At 38.9% G+C, this 16,420-nt stretch overlaps 1 protein-coding gene across 2 annotated transcripts in view; it reads left to right on the top strand.

The window, feature by feature from the left end:
• Nucleotides 1-15,429, top strand: part of STAC (SH3 and cysteine rich domain) — a 69,258-nt gene extending 53,829 nt beyond the window's left edge. For both annotated transcript variants that reach the window (XM_088150954.1, XM_088150955.1), the window contains exons 8-11: nucleotides 1,186-1,274; nucleotides 1,620-1,671; nucleotides 2,371-2,505; nucleotides 12,929-15,429. In XM_088150954.1, the coding sequence (XP_088007080.1) occupies nucleotides 1,186-1,274; nucleotides 1,620-1,671; nucleotides 2,371-2,505; nucleotides 12,929-13,027 (375 nt within the window). In that variant the 3' untranslated portion in view covers nucleotides 13,028-15,429. The remainder of the gene's footprint in view (nucleotides 1-1,185; nucleotides 1,275-1,619; nucleotides 1,672-2,370; nucleotides 2,506-12,928) is intronic.
• The last annotated feature ends 991 nt before the right edge of the window (nucleotides 15,430-16,420 follow it).

Genomic DNA, 16,420 nt, shown 5'->3' on the forward strand with positions numbered 1-16,420 from the left:
TGAGAACCAATTGTCACAGATCCAAAGATCTCCTTATCTATCAGCATATGCCAAAGGCAGCATTTGTTGCAACCTTAGATGCTTGATACTTCTTTACGTAGACCCTTTATAATAATTTATGTAGATAATAGTTTCATATTCAAGTACAGATGCATCATGAAAAATTATCTCAATCTGTGAACTGAATGGTTTTAAGACATTTGCATTAAGCAGAGATGGAGAGTTTTTGTTTGGTATACAGATTTCAATAAACTATCTAATTTTCTCTTTCTGGACTAGTATGCAGAAAGAGTGTTCTATTTCTTACTGCCCAGATCTCTAAATATATAATTCTTTGCTGGAAATTGCATGTATTAAGGAAAAGTATGCACAAAAATACATATTTTAGAAAAGATGTATTAAAAAGTATATATTAGACACAAGTATGGAAATAAATATGAATTTTCATTCATTTTTTAAATCACTGAAGCAGAAATTGGATGGAATGGAGCTAAAGTTAAATACACAGAGAACTGATATGGAATAGAAATAGACATAAATACATATTTGGTGTGGAATGGTTCCAGTTCCCAATGATTAAACAAGAACAACCATAAAAAGCCTTTTCTCCCCCTCTTAGTATAAGCTGCTGGGATCAAGAAAGCTTGAGAGAAAATAGAATTAGTTTTATATATGAAACCAGTTCTGATACTGAAAAAAAAAAAAAAACCCTAAGTTCTCTATGTACTCAAAAATAACTTCTTTCCAAATTCTCCATTTACCTTCCTGGATCAGTCTTTTGCATGTGTCTTGTTTGGTGGATCTTGGATTGTACTAGTAAAGCAGATCCTACAAACCTGAAGTCTGTCTATAATACTAAGTGATATCTCATTCAGTGTTTGCTATAGTTGTTATTCATCACTAAATGTCCCTTGTCCAGCTTTAGAGCTAATAGCTCCTGACCTTTATTTCAAAATATGTTTAGACCCCGTCAGGTGAATTTCACCACTTATGTTCTACACTGAGTTAAGAAGGGCAGACAGAATAAAGTCAGATCGAATAATAGCTAATGGTCCCTGGTACTCAACAGACCAAACATATTTCAAAACAACACCTCACTTTCAAAGGAAAAGTATCTGTGATGTTTTTGTAAAACTGGTAGTAATCTATCCTCATCTTCTTTGTTCCTCCTCTTTTATAATCAAGGGATCTCTTAATAAAGATACAGTACAGATGAATACCTATGTTGCCTTGTACAAATTTGTACCACAAGAGCATGAAGATTTGGAAATGAGGTAATGCTAATATATACTGTATATCTCATCTGTATGAATTACTTTTGTTTTAATATACACATGTTTTGTCCACAATACCCAAGCTTTTTTTAAAAAAAAAATGATGTGAATTTGGGACACTGAGAGCTGCATTTAGTTATGATTGGCTTGTTTCACTGATTTTATTGGAATCAAAACCAGTAAGTTTTAATCCCAGCAACACTGATATCAGCTAAACATTATAAATAATTTTGTACTTCTACAAGGCAGTATGGTGGATAAATAAATGGCAGAATTCATTGTTGCTCTTGCATATTAATAGAGACATATAAACTCATTACCAATGTTTCTGTTTTTTAATCATAGGCCAGGAGATAGAATTACACTGCTAGAGGATTCGAATGAAGATTGGTGGAAGGTACAATCAAATAATTTCATTGATGTTGAAAATGGAAGAAGTGGACATTGTATTACTTTTTTTTTTTTTTGGTCAATACATTACTACAAATTCATTTGCAGCCCAATACTCTGCTTTGCTACATCAAAGTAGCCTGTTGTAGAACTATACTCTTTTCCACCATAGAAGAGTTCTTTGTTCATTCGTTAGCTACTCTTTTTCATAGTGGTAAAGTAAAGGAACTTTCCTTCTTTTTCACATTAAAAGGCAACAGATAGACCAGGGGAATGCAATCAAACCATCAAGTTATCTGGTGGTTACATTAGAAGTTGGCACCAATTACAGGACCAGCACCAACCAGGTGCTCTCCAAATATGTTGGATTATAGCTTCCCTCATCCTCAGCCAGCATGCAAACCACTTGCTGATTATTGATGAAGGGAGTTGTAGTCTGCCATACTTGGGGAGGCAAGGTCGGGGAGGATGGGTTAGAGTATCTGGCCAAGGCTGGAATGAGTAAACTATAAATTCCTCTGAACTTTAATGAAACTCAGTGGGTGATTGTAGACTCTGCTGGAGCTATCTCACAAAGCTAGCTATCTCACTGGCTGACGGGAGAACAGAGCACTTCACTTTGAGTAAGTGGCAGAATAATAGCATATACAAAATACAAAATTTAATACTATGTAATGATTGTCTTGTCATCATATCCTATTCACAGGGAAAAATAGAAGACCGAATTGGTTTTTTTCCTGCTAATTTTGTTCAAAGATTGCAAGATGAAAAGGTTTTCAAATGTATCAGGACATTTATTGGGTGCAAGGAACAAGGACAGATAACCCTAAAAGAGAACCAAGTAAGTAAACTTAAAACTATTTCCTCTGCTTTACAATTTTAAGGGCCTACCTTCCCTTTAAAAAAATGAATTCCACCAAATTCCATAATTCATGATTCCAAAAAAATTTATAAATATTTGAGATTCAAAGCCATGGATCTATGTCAGTGGTAAATCCACTGACTAATGCTGGACAATTAACCCAATTAATACAAAGCTGGTACATGAAAGGGCAAGAGTTGCTCACTGTCTACTTAAAAGGGATGATTAATATATGCTGTCAGTGCTTAGAGAAGAAAAAGTAATTTTGCCATTTTTATATACAGGGAAACAAATCAAAAGAATACTATGGGATCATGCTGCTATTAGAATTAATATGCATGAGCTATGAAATCAAAAGCTCTTCGCTAAAACTGTGTGATGAAGAAGCACATTAGTGGTTGACGTATACCACTGATCCAAGCTAAATCAAATTCTTTTGGACAGTGCTGTTAGAGGACATAGCAATGGGTATTTGTGTGATGGCACAACACAGCCATGAAAGGGCAGAGCTTGCACTGGGAAGTCATGATGCACATTTTGTCATTTTGATTTTTCATACTTGGAAACATATGCCCATGTGTGCAGGTAGGGCTAAACTCCAGTGCCAAATTGAAGATATAGAAAATGAAGTGTGAAAAAAGCTGCCTTCTACCAGACTAGACCTTTGATCATTTAGTTTAATCAATATTTCCTTCCTTCCTTCCTTCCTTCCTTCCTTCCTTCCTTCCTTCCTTCCTTCCATCCATCCATCCATCCATCCATCCATCCAGGTGCTGCTTGACTCCAAACTGACTCTGGGTAGCTCACAATATAGCAAACAAAATAGAAGCATAATACAGAATAAATAGGCAAGTGGGATCCTGCTGCTCAATATAAAATATATATAAAAAACATATCCAAGAAATGGTTCTATCCCCGTTAACCCAGGCCTGGGAGAACATCCAGGTTTTCAAGTCCTTCTGCAGTGCCAATAGGGTGGGAGCCACACAGATTTCAGGAAGGGTCTCATTCCAGATGGCAGCATCACAGCATAGAAGGCATGCTTCCTGCAGCCTAATACTGTATATGGCACCATTTAATCAAAAGGACCCAGAGCACGCCCTAATATTCCTGCCTGCCTTCTCAATTCTCCCCAACCCACTTGCACTCCTTGTTCTCTCCTCCCAAGCCAAGGTACCATTCACCAACCACCCCACCCACCCCATACATCATAACATTATATGCATCTAAATTTACAGTATGAAGTTACATTCCCTTTTCTTGATGGGGATGTTTTAAAAATTAGTAGGCCCATCTCATGCCTCAGGAACATTCATCTGAAGATTTCATTCACTAACCTGAGGTGGATTTCTTAATTTTTAAAAGGGTGCTTCATGTCTCAAACAGGAATATATCTTGTAAATTTTGACATAAGCTCTTCACATTAATGAGGGCTTACATACGCTGGATAAGGCATGAATATACAAACAGTAACATGCTTGTTATGGGAAATAGAGAAGTTTTTACGCATGGTGTTTTATCAACAGGACCACTGTATAATGTTATTCAGAAGGGCAGAGATATTTTTAGTGTCCTTACGTATGCCAAGTCACTTTGCCCAGACAGTGAAGCAATTTGTGTTTATGTGACTTTGTACCTTTCTTCCTTCAAGTTGCTTATAATACTTGTGAAGAAGCCAAGATCTGAGAGAAATGAAAACAGTATGTGTTGTTTCTCTGCTTAAGAGGGAATTAGGAAGCAATTACACAAAACTCCCCTTGAAAATGTTGTTATGGTTAAAGGATGCCCTAGCCTGTGCAGATAATGCAGCCACAAACATTGAGGGGTCCATTCTGGACTGGATCTTCATAATATAATACTAGGCAAGAGAAAGTACCATGTGCAAATGATGGTAAGCCTAGAAAATAGTTCAGAGAAAAAAATTGACTAAGAGGTAGGGAGGGTGGCTGGTTGAGCCCCTTTGGTTTTTTGGGGTATTTTTGGGTTTTCGTTTCAAGTTGGTCTTCTGATCAGCTATCTCTTCTTTTCTTTGCTATACTGTATGTTATTCTTTTCATTTTACTTCACTGTAAACTTCCCAGAGTCAGCGTAGAATCAGGTGGCCTCGAAATTGGAATATTAAATATTCATTTAAAGAGAAAAGTGTCTCCAGTTCTTGACCATTTCTATATATTTAAATCTATTTGTTTTGACTTGTATTCCACAATTATAAGAGCACAGATGGCATATGTATAATGTAATGTTTGTATATCTACATAACCCTGGTAATCAGAAGACTGATCTGAATAAATATCCTACATCAGGCTTGTAGAATTCTATTCTTTAGTTACCTGCAGTTCTCCACTCCCCTGCTGTGCTGCCTCACCATGGTGGTGGTGGTGGTGGGGATCCTGGGAGGGATGAGTGAAGAATGTTGGGAGTCTATCCCAGCTGTGCAGCTAAAACAAGCAGGCACCTATATTGGACTGAAGAGGTAGAGGAATATGCTGGAGGCAGATAAACCACAAGGATAGACAACATAAAATGATTGACAATATAGTGCCAGATTATAGGTCCCTCAGGTCAGATGGCACTCAACATGCTACTCATGGAGATCTAAGGATCTTTCAGAGTACTAATAGTGTTTATGACATGGCTAGATTAAAACCTTTGGGACTTCTAGTTGCTGATGTTGCCGTGCAGGAAAAGAAAATCTGAAGCTGCAAAGACAATAATCACAGTGGAAACTTCCAACCATAAACTGGTATGCTAAAGGATGCCAATGGGCAGATAGTAACTAATCCAAAGATCAAATGAAGATGGAAAGATTATACTGAAATTTTGTACAGTAGAAATACCGACATCCAAGATACCTTAGAAGATATTCTCTACTTACAATAATCTGTAGTACTAGAATATCAGGGGGACGCGGTGGCGCAGCGGCTTAATGACGCTGAAAATTGTTGGCCAGAAGTGGTCAACGCTTCAGCGGTTCGAGTCCAGCCTTCGCGTTAAACAGGGTGAGCTCCTGTTTCCTCCCCAGTTCCTGTCAACCCAACAGTTCGAAAACTTACGTGAGTAGATAAATGGGTACTCTCACTCCGGTGGGAGGAAAAATGCTGGCAGTGCCTTGAAAAAAGGAGTTGGGAGCAGTTGCCGGTAAGCGCGAAAAACCGTGCGCGCCTGAAAAGGGCGCGAAGCAACAGAAACCCCGCCTCCTGCGCTCGCCAGCTGGGCTCTGCCCTAGGAAGGAGGCTCTGGCAAACCACTTCCGAAAAACAATTGCCTTGAAAACTGCAAAGGACTCGTCCAAGCAGTCACTGCAGGGTCAGCAATGACTGAGCGCAGACCAAAAAAAAAACAAAACTAGAATATCAGCACTTCGCTCATTACAAGTTAGGAGGGTACAGCAATTGATGGAATAGCTACAGAAATATGGCAAGCAACAGAATGAGAATCAGTAAAAGTTCTAACCAGCAAATCTGGAGAATGACACAGTGACCATCAGATTGAAAGAGGTCAGCCTATATACCAATATCAAATAAAAAAGACTTAATAGAGTGAGCAAACCATCACAAGATCCTTAATTATACATGCTAGTAAAATGATGGTTAGGATCATCCAATGCATATTAGAGTCGTACATGGAAAAGGAGCTGTCTGATGTTCAAGCTGGCTTTAGAAAAAGCTGAGGAACAAGAGATACCATTGCTGCTGCTTGCTGGATAATTGAGAAAGTGAAATAATACCAAGAAGAAGCCAATGTATGCTTAATTGATTGTAGAAAGGCTTTCAGTTGTGTCAGTGTGTTAAGCTGTGGAATGTGCTTAGAAAAATACGAATCCCAAATCATTACATTGTCTTCATGCAAACCCTATATACAGGCGAGGAAGCCATAGTACAGATGGAACATGGTGAAACAGGTTGACTCCAGATCAGAAGTCCCTTACCTTTGCTCATTACTTCTTCATCCTGATAATACTGATAATACTGCTAAGCAGTGCACTGGATTAAGAGCCCAAAGGACTGTGGGAAATATAATTTGCCCAAGGACTGCCTCTGTTTTATGATCAAGCATGCCATTATCCAGGACAATAGAGAAGAATGAGTGAAAGAAAGAATCTTACTCTGATCCTAAGCTGCCACTCCCACTGTATTTCTTACTATTTCCACAGCTGGAAAAGTAAACAAAGGGCAGGAGAAGTTGAAGCGGCTATGGTAGGGATCTGAAGGGTCATCAAGAGCAGGTAAGAATGGATTTCTAGGGGAGAAGTGGTGGATTGAATACAGCTCCCTTTTTTTGTGGAGCCAACATCTGTGGTAAATAGAGGAGCTGGCAACCAGAGTGGCTCTTTGAAATCATTTCCAGATGTAGGAGGTGACAGGATCACCCACAGGCACTCCTTATGCAATCTCCAGTGGGTGAGTCGAGGGAAACATCGAACCCAAGCCACAGTGTAGAGCCTTCAAAAGGACACTAGATTTTCACTTCCTCTTTTAATTAACATCAGAAACTGCTTATTCTTGATTTACTTGGAAATAAAAAACCTCTTGAAAGGCAAGTTGCTGTACACCAGGAGAATTTCCTTCTATCCTGGGAGAAAGAAGATTAAAGTAAGTTTAAAGATCAAAAAGAAATATTTTAACTTTTTGAAATAGTGAAAGGGAATTAAGAATGTTGATTGGGGACAGTTAAGAAACTAGATGAATTTGAAACAGCTTTTTTAAGGATTGTTTTAAATGTTCAAGAAAATACAGTAAGCAAGTTTGGAGTTAACTGCAGGAAAATCTGTCCTGGGAAAGTCTTGCTTCTGAAAATAAACACCAGATAAGACTGAGCTTTGAAGATTAACCAGAGGGAACCAGAGAACACTTAAAGGAAATATATCTTTTAACACAATGGAGGAATATCCTTATTTCAAAGAATAATTTTTAGCTGTTTGGAATCAGTGTGTCCAGGAACTACTTCTAAAATTGGGACTAACACAGGTTGTAGAAGAAGAAAAGGTTTCATTGGATAAAATAGAAGTTGAGGAGGACTTGAATAAAGACTTTAAAATGGACTTTAAATAAATGCCAGATTATAAGAGAGACATGGAAGATATGGGAAAAGTTGTTGTTGATCTGAAGATGGACTCAAAGATGCTTGATTATGAGAATGATATGGAGAAAGAAGCTAAAATGGATCTGAAGAATGACTCAGAGTTTGGACCCACAGAAGGGAAACACCAAATCTCTGAAACCTTTTCTGAAAATAGGGAAAGAATGATAAGAGATTACTATCTGGGACTTTATTTGGAGAAAAGAGTGAATATTGAGCCTTAGAGAAAGGAATTCAAAATGGATTTATCAGATCAGGGTTAAATTGTATAAGTTTGGATCTTGGATTGTTAATATTGAATTTTCTTTCTCTGACCAGGACTATAAGACGGTGATTTATACCTGCAAAAGTGATTTATTTCATTTAGTCTAAAATATATATGTTATTATTATTGGTCTTTCGTATGCTTAAGGGGAAAGATCTTTTATGTTTTATTTTTTTAGAAAAAATTTAGAAATTAAAATGCAAAATAGACCTATTTTTTTAAGCTTAAAATATATAGTTTATTATCACTGGCACTCTTAATGCTTTTGCTGATTAGTTTGATTGTTGAGTATTTTTTATAATTTGGTTATTGTTTTAGGATGAAGAGGGATTTTTTCTGTAATATTAGAGAAGGTGTTAAGTTACTGTTAATGCATGTACTTGTTTGCAGGGAGAGGGAAATCATCTTTGATATATCTTTCTCTATCCTCTTTCTTTTTCTTTTTATCTGTAGGCCTTAAAGTTTTGTATTAGCTTTTATATATATAAACTTTAATAAAAAATATTATGAAAAAAAGAGCTGGTAGGAATATACAGCATTTTGCCAACTTTGGGGAAAGTTAGTTTAGAGAAATTATCTTTTTGAGAGGAAATGGAAGATAAGAAATAATTTCTGAGTTAATTCAAGAGTGAAATTGGGATACAAGTAGTCCTTGGTTAACAACGGTAATTGGGATTGGAATTTCCATCACTAAGCAATCCAGTTATAAAGCGTGATGACCCATGACCATGTTGCTTAGCAATGGCAATCCCCCATTAACCAAATCCCACCAGTCATTAGGCAAGGAGCCATCCCGATCCAAGCCATTCCTGGCTTGGTACCTCTCAGCCCCGAGCTTTGGTAAGGTAAGGGACTGCCTCTTGAACTCCCCCCACCCACCTACCTCCCCCCATCTCTGCCGTTTGGCCACCCTGCACAGCAGCACTCCTTGGCAGCAGCATCACTGGGGCTGAAGTAGAGGCCTAGGGCCTTCAGCAATCTCCACTGGCCGTGCCACTCCTGGACCTCTACTTCAGCCCCAGTGTCACCAGCACTGCCACCATCAATGAGAAGTGCCACCTAAGCCCCACACCATGACCAGCTACTTCAGCACTAGAGCACAAAGCCCAGATGCCCCCGCTACCCTGTGCTCCACCGGCCCTGCTGTGCCCAGCTGACCTTTGCCATCTGCTTCCTCCTGCTGCCGACAAGGCACACACAGCCTGGCTCTATACAAGGAAGCTGCTGGCCACGCCAGACCTTCTTCCCAAGGTTGCGCACACCATTCATGCAATGCTTTAGAAGGCTTCTGAGGCCTTTCAAAACCTCACGAGGCAGCACCCACCTTTCTCCAAATTGCGTGCACCATTCTCCAAATCGCGGGTATTCTTCTCATGATGCTTTGGAAGTTAAATCCAATGAAATAAGTTTACCAGAGACAACAGCGGAATTAGGACACATGAGCAGTCCTGCCTATTCATGTTGCTGTCCGTGTAATAAGAATAACTGCAGGACAAAACCAGTGAGTGATGCCTTTGTCAACCAATGGGTGATGCATTCTCAGTTAAGCTAATCCAGCTCTTCTTTTACTATTAGTGGATCCCAGAAGGAAATTAGTTCTGGGATGAGGAAGCAAGGAACATCTTAACAACAAAACTTAACTACTTCCAGCCTAATTTAAATTTTACTCAGAAGTTACATAGTTCTTAGGGCAGCAGTTCTAAGTCCAACAGCGATCAGTCACACGGATCATTTGGTATATCTTGTTGCTGTTTTTTGTTGTAAACCACTTTGAGATGCAGCACAGGAAGCACTATGCAACTCTATTTAATAAATAAATATTACTCTGAGAATTAGAAATAATGGCTTGTCTGATAATACCAGTTGGATTCATGTCTGAAGTGAGAAGTACGTGGCTAGTGCATGGCTTTACACCACCAGCTAGATATATAGCATATGGCCCAATATTTGGTATATTTGCCCAGAAGTAAGGCACACTGATTTCAATAGAAGTCACTCTAAATAAGTTATAAAAATCAATAATTTTGGAAGGTGATTGTAATAGAATGAAATACATTTTAAAAGCTGGATTTCCTTTCCAACCTGTTATTTTTCAATTAAATATTACTAAATCTTATATTCCCTTAAAATATATAGAATTAACTTTGTACAGTGGAACCTCGAGTTACGAATTTAATCCGTTCCGTGACTCTGGTTGCAACTTGAATTGGTCGCAACCCGAGGCAATTTTTCCCATAAGGTTCAATGTAATTACCGTTAATCCGTTCCGGCGTCCGCGGACCATACGTCAGGGGTGGAAAAATGGCCGCGGACCACGTGGCAGGGTGGAAAAATGGCCACGGACCACGTGTCGGGCAGAAAAATGGCCACGGACCACGTGTCGGGCAGAAAAATGGCCGCGGACCACGTGTCGGGCGGAAAAATGGCCGCGGACCACGTGTCAAGGGCGGGAAAATGGCCGCAGACCACGTGTCAAGGGCAGGAAAATGGCCGCGGACCATGTGGCACGGGCGGGAAAATGGCCACGGACCACGTGTCGGGCGGAAAAATGGCCGCGGACCACGTGTCGGGCGGAAAAATGACTGCGGACCACGTGTCAAGGGCGGAAAAATGGCCGCGGACCACGTGTCAAGGGCGGGAAAATGGCCGCGGACCACATGGCACGGGCGGAAAAATGGCCGCAGACCACGTGGCAAGGGCGGAAAAATGGCCGCAGACCACGTGGAACGGGCAGAAAATGGCCGCGGATCCGGTTCATAAGTTGAGGCGAATTCGCAAGTCGAGGTAAATTTTTGGGGCCGGAGCTGGTCGTATCTCGAAAAATTCGTAAGGAGGGTGTTCGTAACTAGAGGTACCACTGTACATGGTAATTGCTGCAAGGATACGCTACACTTCCCACTGGAAAGTACATGCAGTTTCTTTCAGAAGAATGACTAAGCTGTGGGAATATTCCTCAATATCCAAAATCATATTTCAAAAGTAAATATAACACAGATTTTAATTCAACTTTGAAACCACTTGTGGATTATATGTGGGCTTGTACCACATCAAAAATTTGGGTTTCCCTTAAAAGTGTTGAATCGCTTCAAGTCCTTCTGCAGTGCCAATAGGGTGGGAGCCACACAGATATCAGGAAGGGTCTCATTCCAGATGGCAGGCATCATAGCATAGAAGGCATGCTTCCTACGGCCTAATACTGTATATGGCACCATTTAATCAAAAGGACCCAGAGCACGCCCTAATGTTCCTGCCTGCCTTCTCAATTCTCCCCAACCCACTTGCACTCCTTGTTCTCTCCTCCCAAGCCAAGGTACCATTCACCAACCACCCCACCCACCCCATACATCATAACATTATATGCATCTAAATTTACAGTATGAAGTTACATTCCCTTTTCTTGATGGGGATGTTTTAAAAATTAGTAGGCCCATCTCATGCCTCAGGAACATTCATCTGAAGATTTCATTCACTAACCTGAGGTGGATTTCTTAATTTTTAAAAGGGTGCTTCATGTCTCAAACAGGAATATATCTTGTAAATTTTGACATAAGCTCTTCACATTAATGAGGGCTTACATACGCTGGATAAGGCATGAATATACAAACAGTAATATGCTTGTTATGGGAAATAGAGAAGTTTTTATGCATGGTGTTTTATCAACAGGACCACTGTATAATGTTATTCAGAAGAGCAGAGACATTTTTAGTATCCTTACATATGCCAAGTCACTAATAGGTTTTATAGGTTTAGTTATTTAGATTTGCAGTGTAGGTTTTATAGGATCTTTCTATAATTTTCATGTATGTTAAATTTGCTTACATATATGTATTTTATGTTTTATTACATTTTATTGTATTCCTTTTCTTCACTGGTCACAGACCATGATGAAGAATCCAATTCAATTACATTTCTTATACTGTATATCAAGATCAACGTTCAAAACTGGCTTATTAACTTTAAGACATTTTTGACAGTTAACATTGGCTGTTGGCTCCTCTGAAGCTGAATCAGGCAGGGTTGCTTTCCTCTTCTTTATCGGTCTTACAAAATCTGAGTAGTTATTATTATTTTTAAGTAGATTCTAATTTGATATAGCACAATACAGACAACTGATAGCAGCTGACCTTTAAGACATTTTTTGTCGTTCATGCACTTTGTGTATGTTATCAGTAAAGATAATTCTGCTTGGCTAAGCCAAAAAACAGGGGGAAAACTACATTAAAAGCACAAATCTGGAAGAAATTAGTCACACTTATTGTTGTGTATGTGTCACCCAAAGATGAAAAATATATCCTTCACAGGTGCAGAATGTTATGAGGTATGCTGAAAATCTGGCTTTTAATTGTTACCTGCATTTAAAATGGTCGTGTCCAGATGAGGTTCTAATATTTATTCATATTGTTAACTCACTATGGAATTGGACTCACAGGACCATAGGATAAGATTAATACACAAGCCATCAAAGATAATATAATTCCCTTAACTCTTGATAAAAAGTTAAACGTGGTCTCAAGCCACCAAGAAGAGTCCAGTGCTTCAGCTAAACAAGTGAGTTAAAGTTATACAAACCATTTAGAATTTTTACAGGTAAGACTGAGATAAATTAGCATCTGGGAAAAAATGAGAGCATAATTGAAAATTGTGTGTTTAGAACTTCTCTAAACCATCATCTCAATGCACTTTTAATTCATTTATTATGTGGCTGTTAGCAGACTTCTCAGCCACAGTAATTTGCTTCTGTCGTAACAGCTTACATTATAGAAGTGGGTTATTGTCACAAAGAAAAACGGCTAATAAATGTTATGAATAAATAAGGCAGTGCGTAGTGTGTGAACTGTACTGTGGTGTTTGGAAAGCATCTTCGTAGTTTCCACCTTCATATCTCCCCCTCTGAAACATCAAAGAAACTTCAGGGCTGCAAAGTTAGGTAGCCTGGTTCAGCTCAGCCCTATTTACAGCAGGTTGTCTCATCTATGCAGCAGCTCTTTGGGTTTCATAATAAAAGTAGTGTTTGAGTGTGAGAAATATTTAACTGTTCTCTCCATTGTTTATCTTCAGATCTGTATAACTTCAGAAAAGGAACACAACGGGTTTATCAAAGTATGCAGTGGGAAGAAAAAGGGCTTTGTCCCAGTAGATGTCTTAGAAAACATCTGAAACTTACCCGCTCAACAACTGCAGTAGTGAAGCTTTGCCAGCAAGACCCGTCTGCTTCATTTTGCACTGTGTCTACCCAAACAAGCTGTCTTGAAGATGACTAGGGAAATCACAAGACAACTACAAAGATCAACTGTTATCAAGCACTTAAGCTGCTTTGAAGCAACAAACAGTGGTTGATCAATAACAAACTGTATTATTAGAGAAAGAACCAAATAAAGGTGGTGTGAGTCTTAAGGGAGGGGTGGGCTGTTTTTCTAAAAAGACAAAAAATTAAAAGACAAAAAATTAAACTGGATTTTTTTTTTTTTTTTTCCTGAGCAAGGCTGCTAACTGTTACCCCTTTGGCAACAGGCAACTGATCTGTAAGATTAAGTTTTTATCTTGTTCAGATGTCTTAAGAAAACTATGAGAGACTTTTGATGTTTGAAGTGTGACTGGTTGGGAAGGGTTCAGATGTTTTCTGTGTATTACTGTGGTTTGATGGTTGAAATATATGAGTCTGGTCTTTAAAATGTTGTCCCCCATTTTAAGGAATCAGGATAATGTTTGGTTCTGATTTTCAATGTTTTGTAACAAAGCAGTTTAAGTAAAACATGTAGACATCAGTTTGGGAAATGTACTACTGCCTAGATTAAGTTCTCTGTGGGTTTTTTATACAGGTTAAACTGGTGGGCTTGTATACCTACAAGTTGCAGATCATGGATGTAAATTCTGTTCATACAACTGATGAATAGCGTTTTCCCCAGTGAGGCCCAGTTAGAAGTTCTTGCCAAAAGAAGAAAATTGTTTGAAACAAGGAATTTAGCTGCAGACATGCTAAATACATTTTCTATTTTTAAATATTGTGTGTGTGTGCACGTATGCATGGGAACATGTTTCAGGGTATATGCATACACACACACTCAAACATATTCTTGTTTCTGTGGGTAGCCAGTTCCCCTTCAGAATGAAAAAAGCGTTCATCCGCAGATGAAAAATATATGGGATGAAAGAAAAATAGATTAACCAGGACACATTGAAGAATGAGCGCAACGTTCAAATGGCAAGGTTTGAAAATTCAACTGGAAGCATGAACCAGCTACAGTCCAACACAAAGTTAGATGCAGTTATAACGATGCCCTATTACGTTTCATAGAATTAACACTGCCTTCTTGGGATAACAACCTCTGACAGAAGCCAGAATTTTGCCCATTGTTTCACATTCTGTTTTGACACCCAACCCAGGCAACATCCTTCTGATTCCAGTCAGAGTTTGGAGTCAGCTTTTCCTTCCCTTTTTATGCAAGTGGATGAGAGGTTGTCACTGAGGCTGAACAGAATCTATTGGTTTAGCACAAGAAGAATACAATGTGATCTCTCTTGAGGAGTTCTAAGCCCCTTTTTATAATTAATCTATGATCTGCTTGTTTGTTTTTAAAATGTACTAGAGTCTTTTGTAACATGCACTATCCATAAGCTAGGATACACTTTTACACTCATTAGGGAGAAAAGAATAAGCAATGTCCTGTTTTTATTAACACTGACCTGAAATCCCCATGACCCAAAAGAAAATCAGAAATGACCCATTTCACCACTTGGTTTGTGTTTCAAACTCTGGCTGGATCTTGGTGTGCATTTGCTACCAGAGAAGATGCCTTTGGGGACATCAAGTCCACCCTTAGTATTTATCAAAGGGCTGCTGTGACTGGCATTGACTCTGAAGATACAACTGGAACCTGCAGCGCATTTACTGATATGAACATACTTAATGCTTTTGGGGATTGCCAGAACGACAGGGGTTGGGCATGGACTTACACATCCATATTATCACTGACTCATTTGAAAGGCCCACTTTTCCAGAGGTGTGAAATGGAATGGAATAAATGGAATGCATGGTACTGACAGCCACTCCATTATTTGCTCGCTCTTATTCATGTAAATAAAGTCACCCCAAAGGCAAAATTATAATAAACAATTGTTCCATATAATGCTAGAAACATTATAGAGCCGCCTTCATTTGAAAACATTTTAATTTTTTTTTTTCATTTTGAAAAAGGGAAACCAGACAGTTTACTAGTTACTAAACATTTGCCTATGACAAAGTAGCAGTACAGAAGAGACACTATTAACCGAACCTGCTTTATGTCATTGCTTGGTTTCAAATCACTGACCAGAGGTAAGGATTCCTGAAATGGCTATATTGTATTTTAGTATGCAAAGACTAGGTAAAACTATACAACCGTCTGTACATGTTGTTGTTTACTTCAATGCAATATACTGTGATTCTGCCCTATTTCAACTGCTTCTCTTAGTTCAATTTTTCTTTCAGTCCTGCCTCATAGGATAAATATTAATATTAATTTCAATTCACAATGGCCTTTAATCATTGTCTCATTTCTTTTGATACTAAGCAATAAAACAAAGTGATTTTTAAAACACTCTTTTGGTTAGTTTTATGTCATACTGATTCATGTCTCTATTACAAACAGATGGCTTTCATCTTTTTCATTACCACCACTGATGGTGAAATCAGAAATGAATGTGCACGTACACACACTCTTTGCTGTGGCTGATCAAAGGCTTTAGTATTCATACTCATGAGTAATGTTGGACACTCTTTTGAGCAGCTGCGTGAATCAACAAGTCTTTCTTGTTCAATATTCACCGTTTTTAGACATCTGGTTCATACACATCTTACCATCTCCATTCAGCCATCTCTTAGGGATGTGTCACTTTGTTCACCTGAGGAGGAAAACAGGATACACTTAGACACAGATGCATCTATTTGGATTAATACAGGTGGATTAATACTTTCAGCCTCATCTCTAGAGGGCATCCATGTGAAAATGTCATTTGTGAACCATGGGTACTAGAGAAGTAAAGCTCCTCCCACAAACTGAGGGATATATGAGGGCTCAAAGAGGATAAAGCAGCAGGGCCAGAAATGTTTGTTCTACCTACATCCCTTGTAGAGACATGCCTCCCCTACCTCCACCTCAATTTCGTATTTTAACACAGTGGCAAGTTCTGAAAGTTTCCACTTGCATTCAGTAGAATCTCCTTTTGCTTGGATCTTGAGAAAACAGGCTTCTGCAACTGAGAGCCCTTTGGTTGGGGGATTCTGAGAATTGAAATCTGCACATTTTGAGGGTGTCTATGTTGGGAAAAGCCACGATAAAGCAGTGCCCTGCACATTCTACTCCCTTAGGTATTATGAATGACTCCACCCAGGCAGGGTGGGTAATGTTCAGGCTGAATATATCTGCTCCTCTATCCCATTTGCAGTCCTCAAAGCACCCTGAGATCACATGGTCAAATTCAGAAGCAAAGTGTCTAATCCAGAAGGACAATTTTAAGTTTTAAAGCACTAAAATTAGGGGAGATATAGATGCAGGGACCCTCTTTGAGGTT

This window comes from Python bivittatus, unplaced genomic scaffold (genome assembly GCF_059951505.1).
Source record: "Python bivittatus isolate LINGU-HERP-01145 unplaced genomic scaffold, Pbiv_v1 ctg000610_np1212, whole genome shotgun sequence".
NCBI classification, from domain to species: Eukaryota; Metazoa; Chordata; class Lepidosauria; order Squamata; family Pythonidae; genus Python; species Python bivittatus.